This window comes from Asterias amurensis, chromosome 19 (genome assembly GCF_032118995.1).
Source record: "Asterias amurensis chromosome 19, ASM3211899v1".
Taxonomy (NCBI): Eukaryota; Metazoa; Echinodermata; class Asteroidea; order Forcipulatida; family Asteriidae; genus Asterias; species Asterias amurensis.
In genome coordinates this window covers 9178301-9205948 of record NC_092666.1, presented here as the reverse complement: position 1 = coordinate 9205948, position 27648 = coordinate 9178301, and the positions used below count along the sequence as shown (strand labels likewise).

The 27648-nt window shown below is 38.1% G+C and overlaps 2 protein-coding genes across 2 annotated transcripts; one reads left to right on the top strand and one right to left on the bottom strand.

Moving 5' to 3' along the window:
* Positions 1 to 1018: 1018 nt before the first annotated feature.
* Positions 1019 to 27364, bottom strand: LOC139951586 (GPN-loop GTPase 1-like). Its single transcript, XM_071950546.1, has 13 exons — positions 27187 to 27364; positions 24750 to 24843; positions 23111 to 23255; positions 22408 to 22486; positions 21615 to 21709; positions 19776 to 19821; positions 18984 to 19130; positions 17879 to 17961; positions 17386 to 17425; positions 16835 to 16943; positions 15956 to 16048; positions 13390 to 13514; positions 1019 to 2282 (listed from the first exon to the last, which is right to left on the bottom strand). The coding sequence occupies exons 1-12, from the start codon at positions 27358 to 27360 to the stop codon at positions 13405 to 13407; spliced, it is 1215 nt and encodes a 404-aa protein (XP_071806647.1). The 5' UTR covers positions 27361 to 27364; the 3' UTR covers positions 1019 to 2282; positions 13390 to 13404.
* On the top strand, positions 2174 to 11641 carry LOC139951833 (uncharacterized; the record flags this gene model as incomplete). The annotated part of the gene is made up of 11 exons (XM_071950901.1): positions 2174 to 2259; positions 2782 to 2842; positions 3810 to 3913; positions 4240 to 4366; positions 5311 to 5412; positions 6165 to 6263; positions 7790 to 7929; positions 8559 to 8742; positions 9747 to 9878; positions 10497 to 10988; positions 11507 to 11641. Coding segments are annotated over 11 exons (1554 nt in total), but the record flags the coding sequence as incomplete, so codon positions are not given.
* Positions 27365 to 27648: the final 284 nt, after the last annotated feature.

The window sequence follows — 27648 nt, the reverse complement described above, 5'->3', positions numbered from 1 at the left end:
ATCAGGTAACTGGTTATATTAATAACAACCAATCAGATTCTTTACAATTCCTGTCCAGAAAGAACAACCAATCAGGTTGGTTATGTGTAGAAGGAACAACCAATCAGGTTGGTAGAAGGAACAACCAATCTGGGCCCAATTTCATAGAGCTGCTAAGCACAAAAATTTGCTAAACATGAAATTTCTTCCTTTATAAAAAAAAAAATTCAACGTGATTTTCAGGATGAGCAAACAATAGCTGAATACCAGTAACAAGGAATATGCAACAAATTGAAATTTGGTTGGAAATCCTGTTTTAACAACGATAGAAATTTCATGCTTAGCAAATTTTTGTGCTTAGCAGTTTTATGAAATTGGGCCCAGGTTGGTTCTGTGTAGAAGGAACAACCAATCAGGTTGGTTCTGTGTAGAAAGAACAACCAATCAGGTTTGTTCTGTGTAGAAAGAACAACCAATCAGGTTGGTTCTGTGTAATAAGAACAACCAATCAGGTTGGTTATGTGTAGAAAGAGCAACCAATCAGGTTGGTTCTGTCTAGAAAGAACAACCAATCAGGTTGGTTCTGTCTAGAAAGAACAACCAATCAGGTTTGTTCTGTGTGGAAAGAACAACCAATCAGGTTGGTTCTGTGTGGAAAAAACAACCAATCAGGTTTGTTCTGTGTAGAAAGAGACTCCCTTTGTACTCCTTGTCTGACCAATCAACATTTTGACAACTACAGATAAGGACTGCTACAACTCTATGATCTATAAGACTGATAACTACATTTATGATCTTCCATCACTACACAGACTTTATGCAAAATTCTGGCGATTGCTACTCACTACCTCCTGACGACGCAATTTCTATGGTCATTAGAGGGCGCTATTCATATAGTTTTCACGTCGAACATAGACCATGATGAGCAACGAGCGTTTAGTCTCTGGATCTATCATGTGATTGGCTGGTGTAAGTACAAACAAATGGTACAAAGGAACTGATTTTTTCCCCCAGTCTGTAGCTGGTCGACAGCAACTTTGTTCTCCTTATACAAAGGAAATGATTTTTTCCCTTTAGTCTGTAGCTGGTCGATAGCGTCTTTGTACTATCCCGTTTTCCATGTTTCTTCAGCGCCTTGTATCCTTTGGCAATTTGGCGCTTTACAAAGACAGTTATTATTCTTTTATTACTATTATATTGTAAGGTTTTCACCCAAACCCTGATGTATTGTAAAGCACTGTAACTTTGGTACTTTCCCCGATTCCTTTGAAGAAAAAAAAACTACAGGCATATCACTTGGGAGGGATGCGAACCCACAACCTTTGCCATTCTAGAGAAATGTTTCCACAGAGATTGATACAAAGGCAACCTTTGCTTACATTGAACCTCGAGTCAAAATATGTTCAAGTTAAACCAGTTTTGGAAATCCAATCTTGGCTAATTGGATTTGTAAACTAATGGGATACTCCATAAACTTCTTGAAAATTCATGAAATGTATTGGAACATTTATAAAACAATGAGATGATATGCAAGCAAAGTATATGTATATCAAGCTAAACAAGGCAATTTCTATTGTTATAAAAATAAACCTAATCTTCAATTGATAAATACCTCAGACAGTTTCGCTATTCCTATTGGTGGAGAGCGCGTCACGTGGGGGTGTATAAACCTTTCATAATGACCAGTTATTATAACCAGCTGGCTTCCGCGTGCCGGGCACGCAAGATAATCACGCGGAATAAAATTCATAGCTATAGAAACGGCACGTAATCTTAGCGCGCACATGTAATTTAAGCGCACACGTGTACACACAACCCACGCGCATCGAACAGATTCTTCACAAAGTTTTGAAAAAATATTTCAATTGTTTAAGTGTCTATATTTGTATTTTTTAAACGTTTTTTAACAAAAGGGCATTTATGAATGGGAATAACAGAGTAGTGACTCATTCTTAAATGTCCAATTAAAATCTTGCAGGGTCGTTGTCGTGCGATCACAAGGCTGCTGACCTTGCCGCTTCACATGCCCTTGAAGAACTCGTCGCTACCCCTTTGTTCCCTTATTAAATTACAAACTTTTAGCCAAAATATTCAATATTTACATTCAGGAAGTAATTTAGAGATGCTTTGTCTCTTCAATTATAGTCATTTACAACAAAGTTTCTTGACCTGATTTTCTGCTAATGGTTTTTCTTTTGCTGTTCTTTTACCAGGTGGCCCCGTGCTTCCAGTTGGTATGTGTATGGCTCTATGGCTAGAGGACTACGGTGGACCCGATAGGTGAGGTTGATGTTATCTACCCTCTGGGAAAAGAACAGAGACATTATAGTCATTACAACACATAAGCAGGAAAAAAGAGGGGAATAATGACAACTTGAAAAGAGTTGAAACCAACAGTTCTTTTCAGAACCACCCCAACTCATTTGGAGATAGTCATTACACTGTGTTACCACACCCCTTTCCATATGTTATTTCCACCATGCTAAGTTTAAAATCCTACCTAAAAGACAATTTGTTGCATTTATTCCTAATGTACTTTTTGTTTAGTAGGTAAACAATCATAGTGTTTAGAGGCTGGCCTATATTCACCGAAAAAAAGGGCTATATATATGTATTTTTGTTAATAATTATTAAGTGAACTAAAAAAGAACACTTGTTAAACTTTGACATAAGGCTTTAAAACTTGGTGAAATGTTTAAATGTTTTCATAATTTTGAATGGGTTTAAATTGTTTATGTAAATGAAGACCCGGAGAGGTTGACACTATGAAGTCAGTTTTTTTTTCCTACTTTTCTTTGACAGATGTTGGATTAGAAATAACGTTCTAACTGGATTGGTCGTCTCTATAGGTCTACCTGCACTGGTAAGGATCGGAGTCTTAATTACTAGAACATATTTTCTTTTTACTTGACAATGTACGTCGGCTGATGTTTAGAGTGAGCCCTGACAACGCAACTGCGACTGAGGGAAAACACCCCAAAACTGCTAGCCTTGCTCTTTGCGCAAGCACCGGCCCGCTCTGAATTCACAAACTGCATAGATACTGTACTGCACGGTACATAACAGTACTTGATAACGTGTGGTCGAAACATGGTTTTTCGGGGTTGTTAACCCTTCTCACAAACGAAGCCGGCCTCATTGTATGGGGTTAAAACCTCGGGGAAAAAAAACATGCTTGGTATCAAGTACTGTATATATGTACCCATAACTGTGCCAGAACATGTTTCTTTGCAGTTCGCCAAGTTCTGGTGGTAAAGTTTTTGGGGTGTAGGTTCAAATCACGGTCATGACAGTTGTGTCCTTGGGCAAGATACTTTACTATATAATTGCTTCTCTTCACCCAGGGGTATATATGGGTACCTGTTAGGGTAGAGGTTGATATTGTGTATGAAAAAGTCCCTCGGAGCATTGAGACAGTCCTAGGCTGTATACAGGGAGCCGAGACAGATTAAAGGAATGTTATTGGCTCAATGACCAGGGCACCGATGTAAAGCGCACTGATACATTTTTGTCAAATGTGCTAAATAAGAACTTATGTGCTATATAAAAACTAATTATTATCAAAATTATTGTCAAAATATTGTGTTGTCCTTAGATGTATGGGGTTGACACATTTTTAGGGACACACACGATTGAAACAACTATTATGGAGAAGCCATGTTTAATTAGGTCTGTAAACAGCGCCCTCTTTTGGTCGGTACCAAACACATTTGTTACAACTATGAAGTATGATTTCAAGAAATGATGACGATATGATTGCTTAAGATAATTTTATAGACAAGAATTATTTCTTAACCAAAACATATTTATTTTTTTCTTCTGAATACCAGACAAACATTTTCTTGCTGGTCTACATCTCTGGAAAGAGCGTCACCACGGGAACGGACATTCACACTGATACAACAGTGGGTAACCACACTAAGCAACGAGCAATGTGAGTAACCTAAGGTTATGTCAAAAAGGTCATATCAAAAAGGTCATATCAAAAAGGTCATGTCAAAAAGGTCATGTCAAAAAGGTCAAATCAGAAAGGTTGTGTCAATACGATCAAATTTAGTCTTTATTTTTATATTATTACATGCTTTGCAAATGCGCGATGGAACTGTGCGCTATATAAGAAGTCACTATTATTTTTATTATTACACACTCTTGTTATCGTCGAGATACATGAACTCTCCTTCCACTACCAAAGTATTCCTTCCACCTCAAAGTAGGGTTAAACTAAACCGCGCCTTTTTTTGTGAATGTCTTAATTTTCAGGGATTGTGTGAGATCCAATGCAGTCACTTTAATTCTTCTCTCGCTCTGTTGGGCTTTCGGAATTGCTGCATTCCAGCTCCAAGATGACATCCTACAACAAGTGTTTGCTGTCTCAGCACTTATACTGGTGAGAATTGTACTGGGTTTTTTGTTCATCCCTCTTGGCCTAAAACAAGCCTATAAAAGCCAATCTTCATAAGGGAAAGTGCTACAGGAAGAAAATATTTTCAGATGGAAATAGTTCTGCAGCCGATTGCGCAAAGCTTAACAGAGCTGACATTCGGCTCATAGTAGACAGGCTGTTTTGTTATTGACTAACGCTGCGTTGGCGGTCGGGGCACCATAGCTATGAAAAACAGCAAGCTGCCATATCAATGGATGATGTCATCGTCAGCCAATCACCAAGCAGGAAAACCATGCTGTTTAATGGTTGATTTTTTTCTAACAGGGAAATTTTGGACTACCGGTAAAATTGCTTTATCCTGACTGGACTAGGTACAATCCGGTCTCGCTTGTAACATTTCCGTGAAGAATATGAAATAATCCATGCATAGTGACTAATTGGGGACTGTTGCCGACATTCATAACGGGAAAATTTGCCGTGTTTTTGTGACTTGTTTTCTTTCTTTTTGAAGCCATTTTTTACGTACAATTTTCTCTTATTTAAACTTTGAGTTGCACCGATTTTTTCATACATAACAACAGATTTGCTCTTCCATTTCAATTTGCTGATACATCATTTTGGTTGAGACTTTTCAGAAAAGGCTGAAAATAACCGGATTCCAGAAACCCTTTTGACTAATTAAATATTCACACAGAGGTCACGCACGAAAAACAATGAATAATTTGCAGATAAAAGTAAACAAAATTTAGTTATCTGCGGGTTTACTGTTACCAATAGTGTCCAGGGTCTTTAAACTTAATGGGGTCTTTAATCCAATGAAGTCAACACTCTGGAAAAGGAATTACATGGAGATAACAGGTGTTAGTTGTCAAATGAAAAGGATGTTTCATTTTAGCCTCCTTCTTTAATGGAGCTTTCCCTGTAATGTTTTGCCCTTCTTTTTCAAGGGGGTATGTTTCTTTGTGATGTACTTAATCTTGAGCCACGATGTCAGGAATACCATCTTACATGCAAGGAAAAACCACAGAAAAAAGAAGATAAGGAAGAAGGTAAGAAAAAATTATCAGACAGCAATTTGTGAACAATTAACAGTCTGATTATGTGTTCCTGTGCCAGCACCTTTGCACCTTTCATTTCATTTATTAATTCTGGCTGTGAAGCCAAGAACTATCAGAAAAGCGTACTATCAGAAAATTAATCACTGTACTTGCCGAGAGAAGGCATTTTGAAGGAAGTTTCAGTATTAGACGCGAGAGGAGAACCTCAGAGAACCACTCCAGGGGGAAACCAACCCAATCCACATAGTGCCCCCGGTAGGATTTGTACAGGGTCCCAGAAGTGGAATGCAAAGCAAGATACCACCTGACCGCTAAGTACGACATCCTCAGGAAATTCAGCTTCTAAGAGGCCTGTACTCAGCAGATTAAACAACACGGCTAAAATCCAAGAACAATCCAAGACCAATCCAAGAACAATCCAAGACCAATCCAAGAACTGACTCCGCGCTAGTGCAGTTAATTACAATCCTATAAGCTAGTAGTCCCAGCCAATTTTCCATAACTTCCGCCCATGTAGTAGTTATAAGTAGGACAGTTCTTTTCAGAAATGAGAAGTCTCCCGAACATCCAATAAATCGACTCCGCGGTTGTAGAATAAAGAAAGACAGTTCTCTAAGAACAAACTCTACCTGGCAAGTAGATACAAACATGGTGTTACCACAAACCAAATATTTTGATAACCCACAATCAAATCCTATATACGGCCAAAGTGAAACTAAAATATTTCTTCTTGTTGAATTTAGCTGCAGCAGAGAAAATCTGATGACTCCTTGTTAACGACATCTACTAGTCCCACAACGAGTGCATTGGATGACACGGGACATGCATTAGTCCTTGTACAGGTGAGACATACATGTAGCTACCCAAGAGGTTGTTGATTATAGTTTGACTACTATTAATTTTCTATTTTTTTTTTACCCATATACACCGATGTGTGTTAGCACTGTATACTTAGTACTTTCCTGAGCTCTGTGGGGAAAAAATCACAGGCATATTACTCGCCGCTCGTGTAGGATTTGAACCCACAACCTTAGCAGTTGTAAAGCAGTGTCTTACCAACTCACCTGTGCTATTAAAGCCATTATACACTTTCGGCACAGAAAAAAAAATAAAAATTCGCAGATTTACAAATAACTTAAGGTAAAATTACGGATTTATTTTAAACACATGTCATGACGCGGCGAAATGTGCGGAAACAAGGATCGGTTTTCCCTGTTATTTTCTCCTGACTCCGATGACCGATTGAGCCTAAATTCTCACAGGTTTGTGATACACGAAGTGTGGGCCTTTGGACAAACACTGTTTACCGAATGTGTCATTTGACACACACATCAGTTTAATGGGTAAAAAATTAATACTCTTTATTTCCGATGCAAATTTCCCTCAATTAGTTTGACTAAAGTTAGCCTGAACTCTGTCTAGTCGAAGATCTTTGGACTACACTAGTCGACTTTTTGGAACCAGACTGGGCATAGTCGCAACGCTGGTTATCAACAGCTGTTTTCAAAAGAAGTACAGAGAACAATTAATTCACTCTGCGACAGTGGAGTTAATACTGCGAAGTCCTCATGATTCACTAAGTGAAAGTATAAGTCCCGGCCGATTTCCTACCTTTTGCCCAGGTAGTACACTATACATGTAGTTAATAAGCAGGACACTTCTTTTCAGAAGAAGTCTTCCAAATTCAAAAGTCCACTCCCCGGCAGTATAATAAATAGCAAGACAAGTTCTCATAGAACAAATCCACACAGCAGTATGATCTCATAGTCCTGAGGAAAATGAAAGAAGACGATCGGAGCAAACTGATCGAAACATTGCGTTGTCAACCACCGGTTCTTTTCAGAACCATTACTTCTCAAAAGAAATTCCCCTAACCTGTGACCATATTTCACAATTTTTCTCTGGCTTGCACTGGCTTCCGGTTAGACAGCGGATTGTGTACAAAACCCTTCTTCTGACCTATAGCTGTATACATGGCCACGCACCAACATATTTGCAAGAACTGATTTACAAATATCAACCTTTTAAAAATCTCCGCTCCCAATCACAATCTCTACTTGTCTGTTCATCGGCTTCAACTAAGTCATACGGCCAACGAGCCTTTTCTACATCTTCTCCCACTCTTTGGAACAAATTCCCCTGAAACATCAAAGACGCACAAACTCTGGATCAATTTAAACGCCTTCTCAAAACTTATTTGTCAAAACTACGACTAACTGTGTTTGTTTGTTCTCTATTGACTTTGTACAGCGCATTGGGACTTTATAAGAATGGTTTATTATTATTATATTATTATGGTGTTGCTACAAACCTCTCTTAGAGATTCATTCTCCGGGTAAATTGTTTGTTTGTTTATTTATTTTCTCAGCCTTTAAACAACAATGATCGCAACCTTGGTTCTACATGTAACACTCAGTCTGACGCAACCAACTGCACTGAGCTAGGCTGCGACCCGATGCACGACACCAATGGACATTACCACAGAGGAGACACAGGTTTTAACGATCCGTAAGTTATCATCCATTAAAGACAATTAAATGGACACTATTTGTAATTACTCAAAATATTTTTCAGATAAAAATTTTAACTTGGTATTAACGAGCAACTGAAACATGTTTGATAGTATAAAGTTATTATCCATTAGAGGCACTAGACACTATTTCTAATTACTCAAAATATTTATTTAGATAAAAACTGTAACTTGTTAATGAGCAACGGAAAGCTGTCGATAGTATAAAACATTGTGCTAAGCGGCTCCCACTGAAGCCTTTTATTATGCATCCGAAAATACACAAGGGTGTTTTTTCTTTCAACTTTGATGACCAATTGAGTCAAAATTGTCACAGAAATTGTATGCACATGTTGGGATTCGCCAAGTAAGTAAAGTGAGAACACTGGTCTTTGACAAAACAGTGTTTTTTCTTTCATTTATGCTCTTGCAACCATTTTTCACTGGTTAGTTGTTTTATGCATATGTTGGGATACACCAAGTGAGAATACTTTGACAATTACCAAAACGTGTCGGGTGCCTTAAACACATACAAGAAATCTTGTTTAGCAGAACAGTTCACCAGCCAGGTAATTTTGTTATTAATTGGTTCCGTGCTAATTTTTGCTTTGCCAATCATCGCTTCCAGGGGGATGGACAGACGGAGTCTGGGGCTAGACCAACGGATGTTGCAATGGAGGAATCTAGGAATGATTGGACCGGGGCAAGGTAGTCTGGTGGGCGAGATGCAATCACCACAGAGAAGGAGACGTGGTCGTTCTGAATCGCCGACGGCGCTGAGACGCAGCGGCAATGTAGTCTTGCAACACAAGGTACGTCTTGAAGATACGGAGTACAATATTCAATCAAGCAACCAATCTTGCAAGGTGTCATAAAGGACGTTGGCTTCACGAATATTCACTCTCCATTCCTGTCTGTCTTGCACTTTTCATGTTCCATGTAGAAGGTGCTGTATGCGATGATGTCGTTTTCCCTTCTCTGCCTTGGCCTACCCCGTCTATTTATCCCAGATACTGTTTCAAGTAGGATGCATTTTGAAAGTGGCTGTTTTCCACTCTCACTATGAGTCCAAACCAGGCAAGTTGGGTATTGTAGATATGCGGGGTGATTCACTCTAAACCTCGCTGCTAAGACATAGGATTCGAACTGCCTCTAGCTACCGGGCAACCTCGGTAGTCTCTAGTTGGTAGTCGAATCCCACCCGAGTATGCCTGTGATACATGTTTTCAAAGGACTCGGGAAAGAACTGAGTATACAGTGCTAACATACATCAGTGTTTACATCGGGGTAACAAAAAAACTTTAACAAAGTAACATTCTTTATCCCTGATGCAAATTTAACTCTCTTACACTCTAAACCTGTTCTCTTTCAATCGCTGCTCTTCTCAGCCTTTTGCACACTTCTACCACTCCACTTTGTCACATTGTCTATCCAGCGCAGTCTAGGGTGACCACTGACACGACATGTACCCATTGGCAGACCCTTTGTAACTGCGTTGTATAGACCTCCTTGTCCCATCACATGAGCACACCACTTTGCCTTCCGCTCTAACACCTCATCAGGTGTAAGACACCAACATCCACCAACGTCTTCAAAGATTCCTAAAAATAATTTGGTGTTCAAGTTTTTGTAGAAAGTCGCACTAAGTGACAATTGTTTGAAGTTTGTTTTTCTTCGTTGCATCTGATGAAGTACCTGTAGCTGTTGCTACGAAAGCTCATGCAGATATTTATTTATTACTAGTAAGTCATTAAAGTGCTAAATCTTTTGACATTTTTACTGAAATGCATTTTGTCTTAATTTGTTCTTGCTCTAGGTTGTTAGAGATTCCAGTTATGTCAGACCTATGACGGACAAGCCAAAGGAAACGAGAAGACACAAATCCAGAGTGGCTTCAATCAGTGGAAGTAGTCTTCACAGTAACAACATGGCCTGCGTTCCATTCCAAGTAAGAACACATTCATTTTCTGGCTCGTTCTTCTCTCTCCCTTTCAAGAATTTCATAAAATCTCAATGATTTGGGGTTGAACAAAGAAAATTTGCAAGAGTCTGACTCGAACCAACGACCATCAGATTAACAAACCGGCTCTCTACCAACTGAGCTATCCAGCATTATGTTGGCAGTCTCCCAATTAGTCAATACCTTTGTACGAGGTGCCAGTCAGAAGCCATTCAACCTGTAACTACCTTATAGCAAGGGATCACACCCAGATTTACAATGGGTGCGTTTGATTAGCTTCCATGGGTCACTAGGGTGAGCCCCTGACAAATGCTAACGAACGATCACACTCGCCCTCTCGTGGTGACGTCATGCACCTTGGGTCACCCCAAAGTGACCCACTCCACAAGCAGGGCACTGGGGCTGACCCGGGTAAGCCCCTGGAACGACGTTGAAGCTATTCGAACGCACCGGGGGCAGACCGGGTTCAACCCAGGTAAGCTAAATGAACACACCCATTACAACCTGGGAAGCGGCAGCCAGGGGATTACCTTTATGGGACGACTGTTTAATATTAATCCTCAAGTAATAATAATAATAATACTATTTTAACAATAATATTTTCAGACTGATTCGAGAGACTATCGCGGGTCAAGAGTTCACCCGATGCAACCTGAAAACGTGCCTTACTCCAGAGAGTATCCTCAGCATCTTCCCTACCCGTATCAATACCTTCCTCCCCAGATGAACGACTTCTTAGCCCAGCCGTCTTGCTCACTGGTCCCTGCACCTATTCCCTTAAGGACACATGGACACATGCATGAAACCCTTGATAGACGGGATACCAGTGGGCTGCATCGTGGTGGTTACTATGGTAAAGAAAGGCGGAGCCTCCGAGATGGTTTTCATCATATGAGGGGACAAAGTTTGGACGACGGTTATTACAGGGATAGAACGACTTTTGCGCAGGAAGACAGACCGGGTGCGTCGGGCAGAATATCGGACAGGGATGCGTTCGATGCGGAAGCAGAGACTCCTCAGAAGAGACAGAGTAGCGAGAGGAAGTCCGAGAAAAGGAGGAAAAGCCGAGGCCATGGAGGGAAGAAACACAAGGAAAAAGTATGATGCAAAATTTCTTAAATCCCAATCTCCCTCAACTTTATATTACAGGCATGATATTTGGCCCATGGAAAAATACACAATTTTATGGACCACTTGTAAACAAAGCATACACTATGTACAGAGGTTACAAGTCATTTAAATAGCTAACTCTCATGCCAGACAACTTATTTAGTTTTCTATGAATGCTATGATTGCTCCCAAAAACGTGTTGCACATATTATTTGACTGATGTAGAAGTAAAAGTTTGTTGTTTGGTGTAGCAGGCGGATAGGCGATGGATCGTTCAGTGTTTTCGGGCCAACTCTCTGGAACACATTACCACGTACCCTAAGATCCTCTCCAACAGTTTCTGCTTTCAAACGCAACCTCAAAACTTGTTTATTCTAGTGTATTATAATTATTTGCTTTTGTTTGTGTGTAAAGCGCAATGATCATTTTGGGGGATTTGCACTATATAAGAGCTGGTTTTATTATTATTATTATTATTATTATTGGTGTTGTTTTTCTCTCCATAGAGTAAATCAAGAATGGAGGAAGTCTAAAGCAAACCTGAGATCAACATGGAATACAAGGGGCCCTCTACAGCTTGCCAGAGAGAGAGGCCACTTGTCACATCAGGGACACAACATTCTTCAACACATTCAAGGCACTTCTGAAAGCCCACTTGTTTCAGGAGGCTTACCGTCAATGACTTTTTATTTCTTCTGTGCCTCAGCGCCTTTAAGCCAACTTTTGATTTAAGCGCTATATAAATTGTTTATCATTGATTGATTGATTGATTGATTTCATCGGAAAAAATGCAGTGACGTCAGCTTTCCATACCTGAGTTATGATCGGTCTGAGGTAATGTAATTTCACAGCTTGCACTTTTGATCTTCTGAATGCAGCGTGTGCATAATGTTGTGTACACAATGTAGTGATGTTTTATTCACTATGTATGCGTACATGTACACATGAATTTACTGCGAATCTCCCTGTGAAATGAGTGCGAGGTCAAAGGTACATCTGGCAGGATCTGGTAAGGCAGGTATCTGGCATTAATCAAGAGATAAACTGGTCCCCTGTCCTTATCCCTAAGGATATGAACAGGTAATGGCTTTCACATATACACATGTAAGTCTGATTTAATTGCGAATCTCCAGAACCAGGAGAGCAATGTGAAATGATGAGGGGTCAAAGGTAATTGTACGCACACTCAACAGTAGATCTCTGGAGTAATTCACGAGCCTCACAGTGTTGATGGCAGATGTTCGGGCTATTTGTGAAGAGCATCATAGGGGAAAAGATTACTCTGATTGTTAAAGTTCAGTCATGATTTGCAATGCAGTAAAGTTCTATTTACTGTAATTTTCTTGCAGGGCTGATGAATGTTTTGTTGTTCACATTCATCTCAGCCATTAAAGGTTACAAACCGGCCGAGCGTGATTCATTCTTGTTGAGGAAAATAGCCTCTAGAGGGCGTACTTTATTGTGAATTGCGCGTATTACAGACAACAAAGGACATAGGAATGGAAAACAGATGTTTTATCTTAAAATGGACTCAGAAATGAAGACTGTAAATACATGTATCTTTTAATTCTTAGCAATACATTTCTTGTAATCTTTTACTATTTTGAACGGTATGATCCATATTTAGAAAGTTTTACGGGTAAAGGTGTATTTTTTTATCGGATTGTAAGAGATATTATATTTAAATTATTGACACAAACATGTTGAGTAGGAGTTTTTAAGGTATTTTGACATGGTACTTGTAAGCCTGGGATTTACGGGTGTTCCCAAATTTCAATTGTGAATAAAAGTCTTGATATTTGATTTGCATGCAAGAAGCCCCCTTTACACTTTACTACCTCCCCAAGGAGTTCCCCTCTAAATTCCTGGGTAACTCCTGGGGAAATGTAGCTGTCAATACACCCTTTATTTATAAATATAATAATAATTACTAGTTCTTATACAGCACATTTTACAATAATGTTAGTGCCCTGATCATTTGGCCAACAACATTCCTGTAGTAATTTTCAGCTCACTGGGGAGCATACAGTCCCAGGCTGCTGGTACTCTGAAAACTTGTTCCTCTACCCTCGCATTTTATACCCCTGGGTGAAGAGAAGCATTTATAGTAGAGCATCTTGCTCAAGGACACAAATGTCATGACCAGGATTTAAATCCCAAATCCTATGACTTAAACCAGATTTGAGTTTAATGCTCCAAATGGCTCAACCACGACACCCTTTCCTTTAAAGCAGCAACTTCCTAAGAAATAGCTAATGTACCACTGTGTGGAGGTAAGACGAAGTGTCAACATAAACGGTTCAATTCCTCACTCACAGGGAAAGATGTGGACTGGGCTGTTCTCTTTTCAAGTCTGATTTCATAAACAACTGAATTGATTTGAACTTACAGGCTAGTCTTGGTTTCAAGTCCCTGGTTTTGTATCCGTATCTTGATTTGATTGGCAGGTTTGATGAGCCTCTTGGCTCTGAAGGAATCGCTTGAATGACTCTGCTTCGCGAAGTTCTTCTTCTTCTGTTAACAAATAAAAGTAGTAAAATAAAGTTTTCAGACAAATTTGTATAATTTTTTAACAACATTGCTTTTTATTTATGTTTAAAGGCAGTGGACACTATTGGTAATTGTCAAAGACTAGTCTTCACAATTGGTGTATCTCAACATATACATAAAATAACAAACCTGTGAAAATTTGAGCTTAATCGGTCATCCAACTTGCGAGATAATAATGAAAGAAAAAACACCCTTGTCACACAAAGTTGTGTGCGTTTGGATGGTTGATTTCGAGACCTCAAGTTCTAAATCTGAGGTCTCGAAATCAAATTCGTGGAAAATTACTTCTTTCTCGAAAACTAGGGAGCCGTTTTTCACAATGTTTTATACCATCAACCTCTCCCCATTACTCTTCACCATGAAAGGTTTTATGCTAATAATTATTTTGAGTAATTACCAATAGTGTCCACTGCCTTTAAAAGACAATGGACACTAGGCCTAGGCGACTAGTGAAATTTTACTACTCGACTAGTCGCGCCTCAAATAGTCTCAACTTCAACACTAGTAGTGACTAATTTTGAATTCCCAAGATGCATTGCAGCATATTTTTTGCCACAGGCGCAATACAGTAAAATTCCCCCTGAAAGGATTGAAGGATTGTGTCACTGGTGCTGGTTGTGTTTCTTAGGTAAATTAAGTTGCCGTGAAAAGTCAAGAGGGACACAATCGGCTCACCAAGCAGGAAGTCGCGAATATTTTTATGGTAGCCGTGGCCGCAAGAAAATAATGAAAGAAAAGACATCCTAGTTGCACAAATTTGTGTGCTTTCAGAGGGGTGAAGTCTTTCAGAGATTATCTCTTTCTCAAAAACTATATTAATTCAGAGGGAGGTGTTTCTCACAATGTTTGATACTATCAACAGCTCTCTGTTCCCTTGTTACCAAGTACATTTTTGTGAAGTCAAGTGCCTTTAAAGACACTGGACACTATTGGTAATTGTCTTCTTACTTGGTGTATCTCTACATATGCATAAAATAACAAACCTGTGAAAATTTGAGCCCAATCGGTCATCGAAGTTGCGAGATAATAATGAAAGAAAAAAACACCCTTGTCACACTAAGTTGTGTGCGTTTAGATGGTTGATTTCGAGACCTCAAATTCTAAATCTGAGGTCTCGAAATCAAATTTGTGGAAAATTACTTCTTTCTCGAAAACTACGTTACTTCAGAGGGAGCCATTTCTCACAATGTTTTATACTACCAACCTCTCCCCATTACTTGTTACCAAGTAAGGTTTTATGCTAATAATTATTTTGAGCAATTACCAATAGTGTCCACTGGCTTTAAGTAACGATGCAACATAGTGAATGTTGTCAAGTGTATCATCACTTTACAAAGAATTTATGAGAAATTAACTTTTTAAAGTTGCATCATCAGAAACTTATTATGTATCAGTTCTGATCAGTTTTTTCTTCATTATGTTTACTTCTTATTTCAATTTTTCATATAAACTAATTAAATGAACTGATTAAAATCATCGCAGTACATATTTTGAGTTCTCAGTTTATAAACGGTGTATTTGCTGTTAATTTATTGTTGCAACACAAAATTCAAGTTATAGCCATAAACACAACTTATCAGGGCCAATTTTCATGGCTCTGTGTACCGTTAGCAAAGAATTGACCTTACGGACGCAGGGAACTGTCAAGCAAATCTCACAGGTTAGCAGGGAATTTTTTTTTGTGCACGAGTGTATGTTATAGGCATTATTCACTTACCAGCTAGTGCTCAAAATAATTTGACGCTTGCTCTGTAGGCAAAAGATGGTAATAGTAAGCGCATAGATCGGCGGTAAGCACAGACATGAAACCAGAAAGGCGCCAGAGTTGACTATGTATTGCTTCTCGTATCGTGAGAGAGAGAAAAACACACACAATATCAAAAGTATACGTTTGCAGATCCCACCCACTTCTTCTTTTTTGAGCATGCATACTTTTTTTTCCAATCAAATTTCTTGGAAAAACGGTTACAGAGATTAAAAAGAAGAAAAAACGAAAAAGAAAAAAAAAAACAGAGGCTCAAAATTGGAGACGAAACAATAACCACGTCCTTGCTGCCTGAAGAGCGCCCTCATTTTAACGACCCAAGTGATTCAATGCAAACACACGCACTTAATAATAATAAAGACTTGTAAAGTGCAAATATACAAAAGTTACAAAAGTAATACAGACACAAGAAAATTAGTCCTTGAAAGCCTGTGACATAAGATAAGTTTTGAGAAGAGATTTAAATTTTGTGGTACAAAGACAAGATCTAAGATTAAGTGGTAGAGAGTTCCAGATGCCTGCCGCAGCTGAGGAAAAAAGACTTATTGACTTATTGAATAGTTTCTGAGTTTTTGTGGCAAAAACATCGGAAATTTTGTAATGGCACTTTCCCAAATGTCAGTCTCCATCTTGTACATACCATCTTTATCCATCAGCTCTTCATCATCATCATCCTCATCGTCATGGAGACCAAGGCCAAGAGACACCGCTGACCTCTCAGCATCACTAGAATCTGAAATCAAAGAGTAACATTTCACTCTTTGGGGTTAGTTCTTCAAATTAATCTGAAATCCATATGCCTCTTTTAAAGGGAAGGTACACAGTTGGTAATTACTAAAAACACATATTAACTTAAAAACTGACTTGGTAACTAGCATTGGAGAGCTGTTGATAGTATAAAACATTGTGGGAAACGACTCCCTCTGAAGTAACATGGTTTTTTAGAAAGAGCTAATTTCTCACTAAAATAATAACTTCTAGCTAGAAGTCTTTTATTCCATCTATAAGCACACAAATTTGTCCAACAACAGAACATGGGCGTTTTTTCTTTCATCATTTTCACACAACTTCGAAGACTGATTGAGCCCAAATTTTCACAGGCTTGTTATTTTATGCTAATGATGGGATACACCAAGTGAGAATACTGGTCTTTGACAATTACCAAACTTGTACGGTGCCTTTAAAATTCATGCGTGACGTCAGCATTCTAACCCAAAAGAGGCCATCGACGCTTGTCACACAACAACCAGTACCAGCCACTTAATCCTAGTTGCAGTGGCTGCGCCTATGGCCTCAATCTGGGTTAGAATGGCGACGTCATGCATGAATATTAAGAGAGGTGTATAGCGTGATCTGTTTAGGGCTCAGATTTGGAATAAATTTTAACAAGAGCTTGTAGCCCAAATGATTTACTGGCACATAGTTTGTTTTACAGGGCCAGATTTTTGGAAAAAAATCTGTAGCATAGATGGATATTTTGTATACACTTTACTATGAACTAATCATCAACATGGCTTACCTGTAGCCATAGCAACTGGTGACCCAGGTAAGTTGACCTTTTGACCTTTGCCCTTGTCCCTCTTCAGCCTCTCCAGTTGCTTGTGTTTGAACTTCTCTTCTGCTTCAAGCTTAAAGACAAAACAAATTGAGATCACGATAAGGGCTTGATAAATTAAAACTACTTACTTTATTAACTACTGATTTGCACCAAAATAACAATGAAGTGAACCAAAAACTAGGTGGAAACATGCCCCTGGTGACAGTTGTTAAGCGAAGCTTTTTCATTTAAAAAGTGACCTTCCAGCCTTGTGATGTTAGGGGATATCACATAAAATAAAATAAATATATATTTATTTTATTTTATGTGATATCAAATAAAAACAAAAAAGTGAATACAAAATGTTCTTTTAAATAACTTGACATCTTACGTGTAATTTATTTGGTCTGAGTAAGTATTTTTTCTATGTTAAGCAAGCTTTCAAAGCTTAACAGTATTATGAAAAAAGCCACTGGCAAAATCACAATATTTTGCAACATTTCATCGCTCGAATTGCAGAAGAGCTCTTTTACCTTTTCACGTTTAATTCTTTCATATTCTGGCTTGTATTCTCTGAAATGAAATTTTAAACAAATATTCATATTAAACTGTTAACAATGCTGAAATCACACTTTGAGGCTTGTGAATTTATGCTAGAGATCTGCCATTGAGCCTACATCAATCCCCGTCCATAATCACCTTTCACCTACATTTACTTCCCATGGAGATACACCGTCAAATCCTATGGACAAGTATACATATAAAACAAAAAAACGCTGCTGCATTCATACAAACAAAAGTGCAGCTGCCAAACTTCACCCTCAGGGACCAATCAGAACACAGATATGGAAAGCTCAAGTCACCGCACGTATGACATGTACGAAATAATTGTATCCAATGAAATCACTGGTACTTTAAAACTAATACTTTACCTTACGGATAAAGACAGGGAACCAATTTAGCCCTGCGATCTTGTTTATTTTTCGCCCCAAATTCAAGCCCCACTGAAGAGTGAGTTTGACTTACGTTTCGTACTCATTCACAGCTTCATCAATTGCCTTGAAGAACTCGTCAACACCTTTCCCAGTCACTGCCGAGACACCTACAGCCTGAGGTGGACAATAGAGGGAGCTTGTTCATTCATTTAAAACTTCCAACAATCAGGGAGATATTTTAGAGTTACATTTTACATATAAAATAAATAGGGACAAAGTTTCCATTATCAGGAAGCCTATCAAATTTGGTATTTGTTTTTTACACCATGCAATGTTTCTCAAATTTTACACTCCTAAAACTGGTTCTAATCTCACATAGTCCATGCTTTATATTATTTTTGTTTTAGTTGCCAACTTTGATGTACATATACATGTTTTTTTTATAGTTAACTCTCCTATCTTTTTGTACATAAATTGTTTTATACATATTTTATTACTCGTTTTATTACTTGTATAACAACCAGATGTGGGGAGGCAGGTCTATGGACCACAGTAATTATTTTGCTTTTGTTTCTCCTAGCCCATCTGGAAGTATTTTTTGTATTGTCAATGTATCGTTGAAATGGCTGAAACAACAACAACAACAACAACGACGACGACGACGACGACGACGACGACGACGACGACGACGACGACGACGACGACGACGACGACGACGACGACGACGACGACGACGACGACGACGACGACGACGACGACGACGACGACGACGACGACGACGACGACGACGACGACGACGACGACGACGACGACGACAACAATAATAATAATAATAATAATAATAATAATAATAATAATAATTTAACAGTATAAATGCAAAATTTCACAAAGTGATCATCACAATTATTCTCAATCGATATCAAATAAGATGCATCAGTAGATAAGACGCATGAAACTTTGAAAGACAGATAAGACGCATCTTAAAGCCCCTGTTCCTACTTCCTGCGAATGCGATACGAATTCTGACGTCTCAAACCACACAACAAATAATTCACGTCAGTTGACTTGTGCTCAACATCTGCGAAACATTCGCTGCAAAAACAGCCATGTGACGTCAAAGTTCGTATCGCATTCTCATGAAGTATGAACCGGGCTTTATGCGCAGAAAATTACGGTAGCTTAAATCTCTGACTTACTTTAAGGTTCTGATAGAACTCGTCGAGAACTAAGCTCATGGATCTTGTGAGATTGGAGGTGTAGGATGTTTCTTGATTCAGAGCGTCTTGGAAAGCCTCAAAGTCTTGCATCCATTCAATAGCAAAACCGTTATCCACTATATCGATCTAGTAATTAGAAGATGAATATGATTATAATTTGTTTTTATCCTTACAATGATGTGTATTTAAAAGCACTGCTGTCGATATCACAAAACTCTTCCCAACTTAAGATTAATCTTAGGACTAAGGACGAGTCCCAACCCTGCACTGCAGCATGCAGACCTTAAGATTAATCCTAAGTTAGGAAGAATTACTCGTCCTAACTCGAGATAAGATTAATCTTAGCATTTTGTGAAATCGACGGCTGTATACTCAGTGCTTTCCCGAGTTCTGTGAAAAACAATTCCACAGGCATCATCACTCGGTTGAGATTTGAACCCATGACCTTTGCATTGCAAATGCAGATGTCTTCGCCTGATGGCTAGAACCAGTTTGAATCCTCATCAATGGGTACCGCAACGATTTAATAGGTGTAAACAAAATTGCATAGGGAGGTCGCCACAAAATCACAGAGTTTCACTGAATATACGCAGTAAGCACAGAATTTCTTAAGCATCACCAGGGCTTGATAGGAAAGTTTCAGCTGACATAAATAGTACACATTCTAACAATGCTAAGACATTATAAAATACTACGAAATATAAGGGGATAAATCATCGAGCACATGTGAGAATCTATTGTGGTTTATAATTTAAGAATCAATAAACAAACCTTGTTCATAACGACCACAAAAGGAAGTTTGTATTTGTAGAGGATGCTGTAAAAAAATAATAATAATAAAATCAATTAATGAAGAAAGAGCTGCAAATCCAAAACAAAATCTCTGCTTGTTTTATAATTTTTTTATTTTTTTATTTCTAATTTTTTATTTTTTTAAAAACTTATTTATTTAGGTTTAAAAATAATATGGTCGGTAGTATCACAAGCTAATACTGAAAATTACATGCCTACAAAATCAAACATTGGGTAGGCCTATTACAAAGACAATCAAAAACAAAAATTAGGCTAACCAGAGATAAGAAATAAACCCCAAATACGATTAAAAAAACAAAAAATATGATTTAAATAGTTATCTTGATGTAACCACAGAGAAGAAGAAAAACAAGGTACATATTAATTATTATGATATAAAATATTTAAAAGACAGAACATACATTTTTACACAATTTATAAAAACCTGCAACAGTGGATTAGATTCAGATTAATAAACAATCAAAAAAGACAAAGAGATACAAGATAATCTAGTGTGACACATCTGCGTCAGGACAAAACAAAATACAGGGTGTCAAGGGTTTGGATCTTACCCAAACTCGGGTAGGATTCATAGTTAAACCTGGGGCAGGCCAGTATTCTTCATTTTTGAAAGGGCAAGGGCACCAAGGCATTTTATCCTTGGTAAAGGGCAACCTCAATTAAATTCAATTCATTTCAATTCAATTCAATGCACATGTTGACAATGACAATCAAATATACAGTTGAAACAAAAAATAATAATAATAATAGTCGGTGTAGCGCTTTGAACACCCGGAGGGCGTTTCAAAGCGCTTCCACATTATCACCCCCGGTCACTGAGCCTTAAATCATTCCTTAAACCATCTCAGCTCCCTGGGGAGTAAACAGCCTGTGCTGCCAAATAACAATGAGTATAAATATGAAACGATGGATGCCACATAATTCAACAATAAAATGAATAGAAATGTCAAAGAAAATATCAAGTGTAATAAACTCAAACATGCAGGGAAGAATGTTAAACCTACAATGTATGAGACAATTGTTAATCTGTACTGGAGCATTTCAAGGGCACCAAGGCAATGACCAGGAAGAAACTTATAAAGCACAGTATTGCCACAAAACAGCCTCAAAGCTAGATAAAAGAACAATAGTCAATAGCAGAATTTTTTTTAGAACATCACAGTACAGGATACAATTATAAGTAACGCACACCAGTACTGACGCACACTCTATATTAAGGGGTAAAATATTATACACAGTCAATATGCCAGTCAATATGTGTTGTATAACACAGCCCGGTCTTAAATGTGAAATAATAACATAAATCTGGAAAAGAGAGGAAGTTTTATAGTTGCTGTTCCTGGTTCAAGCCAAGAGAGGGCGCTGTAACCAGGCACTATTTTCAAAGACTAGTGCCCTCTCGGGAACTAGTTCCTGCAAAAGACTTTTATTAGTTCATCCCACGTAACCGAGTTTCAGCCAACTAGAATACAGAAAAAGCAAGAGGTGTGTTATAATGGTACATATTGATACATATTCAATACTATTTTGATACATAATCTGGCCCATTGCCGCAAGGACAAAACAAAAACAATGTTAAATGCAGGGGGTCAGGGGTGGAACTCATAGTCAAAATGCAGGTGGATTTTTTTCCCAAAAGACTGCAAAGCAACAAGAATGAAAATCATAATTTAATATTGGTATACAGAATAATCAAAAGACAATAGCAGACAAAAAATGGTCCTGCCAGCCCTTGGCAATTATTAAGATTAAAAATCAAGAAATGAATTGCATCAATAAATCTGAGTAGTGCCTTACCTGCATGCATAGAGCATATTGGACATGAATGTTACTGGATTGACACTCCTAGCAGTGTCCATGACATAAACGATCACCGTTGGGAAAGACGCAGCCTGTGAGAAAAATCATTCACAAACCCACAAAGAAAAAACAAAATGGTCATTATGCAAAGTTGTTATATATAAAACTAGGTACATGTACATTGTGTATGATGAAAGACAAGAAATCTTAGCCCTATAATGTAAGGAAACAACTTGGTTACTTCACATCTTAAACCTTATATAACATTCAATTTAATTCAATTCAATTCATTTCAAGAATACATTTACTTCCATACTCTCATAAAAGAATAACGACAGTTACATGTATTACGGAGTAAAGCAAAACATATCATTAAGTAACAGTAAACATAAATAAATAAATAGAGTACGGGGCCGTTTTGGTAAGCATGAGCTTGTAAAAAACAGCCAGACAGACGAGAAAACAAGACAACCAGACATACAGACAAACAGACAAAAAGGACAGACGAACATTATACATGACACAACGAGACACAAATAAAGTCACAGTGGTAGTTGGTAGTGTGTGACTCAAGTGTTGGTAGTGTGTGACTCAAGTTACAGAAAAGGAAGAGATGATATCTTGTGACACAACCTTGTACTACAGTCACAGTGGTAGTGTGTTACTCATGTTACATTAGAATGTAGGTCAGAGATGATATCTTCACAAAATTGTAATACAGTAAAAATAATACCATTTGTGACTCAAGTTACACTCCATTGTAAAGAAAACAGATGTTTGTTATTGTTACCATGGTTTCTGATATAATAGCCCCAGACGCTGACCATGTGAAGACTTCAATCTGGCCCGGTGTGTCTACAATAACATACCTGAAAAATGGTGGGAAATAAAGACCAAAGATATGAATGCTTGCTTCAGCCTTGTTGGATATGGGACGCAGAAGCGCTATATTTTTTCGTATTCCACTCGTGTTGTGTGATTACTTATATTATACGTACAAAGTATACACTTGTACATACACATGTATATGGGAGGATTGCTAAATTGATTAACTTAAAACAAGAAAACTACACTAAGAACACAAAATACACAATGTACATCAGTGAGAAATACTAGAATCCAATGTTGAGTCCTAGCTTAACAACTCAAAACGTTCACCACTTTAACTGCTTTGTTTGGTCCATTAGTGAATATGTTGCAAAAATTAGTGAGTGGTGTGACGAGTCGAACTTCAAGAATAGGGTCCAAACGTCGACAAGCTACATATTTGCTAAAATTATAGACTGGTAAAGTAAATTTTCAGTTTGCATCATACACGTCCCGTCTTCCCCTATGATAAACATAAATCCTTTGATCCCTTGCTAGACCAGCATGCACCTCATTCAACAGTTAGCGCTTGCGCAATGGGCATTTGCGAAAAGGCCTACATGTACAGTTACCGAGGCCATAAATTCCAAAGCGCCCTCTATTGGCACTCGTTATTTTAGACTCACTTTGTTTCCGCTTTTCTGCTCTCCACATACTGCATGACCTGGTCAAAGCGCGTTGCAAACAGATTGAGTGACGTCATAATGGCACCGTTGGGTCCCAGACCATACTGCTTCATGACCTCTTTATACTTCACTGTGTCTCGGATATCTAAAGAGAGGAAACAGGAAGGATTACAGTTAAAAGCAGTGGACACTTTCGGTAAACAGTATTGTTCAAGACCCACACTTTGTGTATCACATAATAAAATAACAAATCTGTGAAAATTTAAGGAGTCTTGAGAAAATAACGGGAAAACCCACCCTTGTTTCCGCACGTTTCGCCGTGTCACGACATGTGTTTATAAAATAAATCCGTAATTCTCGATATCGAGAATTGATATTGTTTAAATGTTTTCTCAAAAAGGAAAGCATTTCATGGAATAATATTTCAAGAGAAGTCTTTCACCATTACCTTCTGTAAACCCTGTAAGTTATTTGTAAATCTGTGAACCTTTTTTTTCTGTTCCGAAAGTGTCCAATGGCAGTGGTAATTACTCAAAATAATTATTAGCATAAAACCTTATTTGGTAACGAGTAATGGGGAGAGGTTGGTAGTATAAAACATTGTGAGAAACGGCTCCCTTTGAAGTGCCGAAGTTTTCGAGAAAGAAGTAATTTTCCACAAATTAGATTTCAAGACCTCAGATTTAGAATTTGAAGTCTCGAAATCAAGCATCTGAAAGCACACAAAGTCGTGTGACAATGGTGTTTTTTCTTAGATTATTATCTCCCAACTTCGATGACCGATTGAGCTCAAATTTTCACAGGTTCGTTATTTTATACATATGTTGAGATATAACCAAGTGAGAAGGCTGGTCTTTGACAATTACCAAAAGTGTCCAGAGTCTTTAATTGCTGTACTCAGTAATCCCATCAAGTTTTACACTGGACCGCTTTTTTCTATTCAGAATCCAAAAGTCTCCCGAACACCCAAACAATCTACACTGTACTCCGCGGTAGTAGAATAAAGAAAGACAGTTCTACATAAAGCAAACTCTACCTGGCAAGTACATGTAGATACACATGTGGTGTTACCGCAAACCAAATAATGAATTTTTATGAGTGCAATGGTGCGAATATGTTCATAAGTTTCCATCTTTCAACGAATGAACATTTTTGCACTATTGCATGAATGAAAAACATTCATTATTTGTTTTATATAACACCCAAGTAGATCTTTGTCATTTCGATTGGAGGATACAACTTTTAAAACAAACAAAGCTTAGGCCTACAATTTGTTCATTGTGAAATTACACCCGTTTCTTTTGGGTCGGCCTGTTGAATTAAACAGTGACAATGTGCGTTCTGTCCAGCTATTTTGAGACACGCAGACGCCGAATGTAAGTGCCTTGCATGTATTAACACTGCTGCGTTACCAAACACAAGCGCACGCAGTGATGTTTTTTTCTCAGCGTGCAATAGTACTTTTTGGATGGAACAAAAAATGCAAGGTGAGAGACTCAGCGTGCAATAGTACTTTTATTTGCTATCACGTGACGGAAAATCCTCCAATCAAATGGCAAGGATCTGCTTGGGTGTTATATAAATATAGATGCCTCAAATCCTATATGTACTAACCATTGTAAAAAAATAAAAGACCTACCTATATTTGCTGGAAAGCTGACTTCATGCACTGCTGGGTCCAAGTTGATAACATATGGCACCTGTTTCTTTGCATAGAGATGGGCCGTGATCCTCTAAACAACGTAACCAATCAAGAAACAAATAAATAATAGAAGTACGGATGTGGAGTCAATGTAAGGCCGAGGAAAAAAAACAAACATGTTTAGCGTCCGGGTTTCTCAAAAAAAGGAAGGAGGAAGGGCTTTTTATTTTTTATTTCAAGATGGCCGCCATTCTTTTTTTGAATGTAAAATATCCGAAGTTTTTGCTACTGCTCAAAAACACAATATATAAATGAAACATTTTGGTCAAGATATTCAGACAAGACATTCAGATTGTTTGAGCTGAGATCGTTTAAAATAACTTTTTTCATAGAAATAAAAAAAAATTAAAAAAATGTGCATACAAAAATAAAATAAAATATAAAATAAAAAAGGAGGGGTCCTCTAAAAAGGAGGGGTCCTCTAAAAAGGAAGCGGGCGGGGACGCTAAGCATGTTTCTTTTTTTACTTGGCCTTAAACAAATTCCAAAGTGGATTTTATAAAGTAAATGAATGTTAGGCCTGGGAGACTGTTGCGATCAGTGTCTTAGTTTGGACACTTGAAAAAGTTTCTGTATGGCACCACCACTTTTTTACTCAATATGAAATAATAATTTAGTATCTAATTTACATGTTCTTCATATCCCTTTTTATAAAAATGAGTACAAAAAGGGTGTTGCCATACGGAGAGTTATCCGGACACTTCAACAGATCTTACTTATCACAAACACAGTCTTCCTCAAATTGCCCTGTTGAGTTGTCTCAACCATGAGAAGAGGGCTGTCTGACGGACGAGTTCTGGTCGCACTAAATACCGACAACTCACGACAACTCACGACAACAATTTTTAAATGCACTTTAACAGAATTTGAACGTAATTCAACCGCTAAATATGGGCACAAGAGTCATATGCATCTAACTCACTTTCAAACTGTATTAACTGTAAAAATGGTGTTTTACCCCAAATTTAGTAACGGAAATATTTGTCTTTCGACGCACTTGGACGATTCTATTACACCGCAGGGGGAAAGGTAATTTCTGAGGTTTATTTTTTCGTTATGGTTTTAGCAGCTGACTTTTTCTTTCTTTCTTGTTAGTAACTAAGCCACCACTCTGGAATTCAAAGTTAAAAGGGGAAACTTAAAGGAACACGTTGCCTTGGATCGGACGAGTTGGTCTATAAAAAGCGTTTGAAACCGTTTGTTATGAAATATATATGGTTAGAAAGATGTTTTAAAAGTAGAATATAATGATCCACACAAGTATCTCTCAAAATTGCACGGTTTTCTTTTTACGTCGCGAACTATCACGGTCGGCCATTTATGGGGGTCAAAATTTTGACCCCCATAAATGGCCGACCGTGTTATTGGACGAGGTAAAAAGAAAACCACGCAATTTCGAGGCATATTTGTGTAGATCATTGTATTCTACTTTTACATCATCTTTCTAACCATATGCATTTTATAATAAACGGTCAAAAACGCTTTTCAAAGACCAACTCGACCGATCCAAGGCAACGTGTTCCTTTAAATGCAATATTGTTTTAAACTCCATGAAATACATAAAAAAAAGTAAATAATCATCTTGCATATATTGTATCACCCCTGCGGTATAATCGTCCAAGTGCGTCGAAAGACAACATGGCGGATACTACCGTTCGTTACTAAATTCGGGTAAAAACACTTTTTTTACAGTTAAAAATACCATTTTTTCAACAGTTTGATTTGGGTGCATTTGTTTCTTGTGCAAATATTTAACGGTTGACTTATGTTCAAATGTTCTGTTAAAGTGCATTTAAAACTTGTTGTCGTGAGTTGTCGTGAGGGGTTGTGAGTTGTCGGTGTTTAGTACGACCCACGAGTTCTGTCTGACAAAGTGCCATCCAGAATGTATTGAGAGAGTTGCGACATGGACGGACCAGTTTTCTTTGGTCACGTGGTTGCTGGACGCAATGTTGTCTCCAAAATGTAGCGTAGCATAACCCAATGCATTTCTTGGGGAACAAAATGGCTTCTAAATCTAACTATTCGCAAGTTGTCGTAGCTCTCCCAATCAATATATGGCTCTGCTGTACTCCTTTTAATAGCGCGGAAAACTTTCCATATATTGAATCATGGAGCCTCCATGATTGAATATGGCGCCACCACTATTTGAGTATTTCATTCGATATTATGAATAAGCAAAAGGCCAAGAAGCCAAAAAAATTTGACTGTATTGTGTTGATTTATTTTATAAATTATTAAAAAATAAATAAGCCTAAGCCTAGGCCTAGGCCTAACTAAATAACACTAAAAAACACTAACACTAACACTGACTACATGACTAACGAACAGTCAATAATGAATAAATAAAAAAAATTAAAAGTAAGAAATTTACCTGAACAAACGTTGTTTTTCCAGACCCTGCCATTCCCAGAACTATCATACATGGTGGTTTAGTGTCTGTATTGTGGAGTCCACAGTGAGTACTTCCTCCGGTATCTGTCATTTCTGTCTGTGACTGCTGCACGTTTTCCAGCATGTCTGGAGTTGAACTCATGGACGTCGCCATCTTGCTTTGGGGAAAAAAATCTTCTGACTGTAAACCCGACGACTGTTTTGTGTATGTTCGGAACGACCAAAAAGTGAAACACAGAGGGAGCTATTTTGTCTGCGCGCGGTGCGTTTCGATTTTGAGTGGGGGGGGGGGGGGGTGGTAATGGGTACAGATGCCACATGGATGTACGCGGTTAGTTGTAATGTCGTTATATTAGGTGATGACCTTCATGACAAACCAATGACCATAAATTTAGAAACGAGTGTGATTTTTAAATTGTTTGTTACACCGGACACAGCTATG

Bases quoted from the DNA above. Each gene is read 5' to 3' on its own strand.
- LOC139951586 (XM_071950546.1), bottom strand. From the start codon at position 27,360: ATGGCGACGTCCATGAGTTCAACTCCAGACATGCTGGAAAACGTGCAG. The intron at 22,487-23,110 runs GTGAGTCTAAAA...ACCATTTTTCAG, and splicing joins AGCAGAAAAGCGGAAACAAA to GTATGTTATTGTAGACACAC. The intron at 21,710-22,407 runs GTAACAATAACA...TTTTTCTCACAG, and splicing joins CTATTATATCAGAAACCATG to GCTGCGTCTTTCCCAACGGT.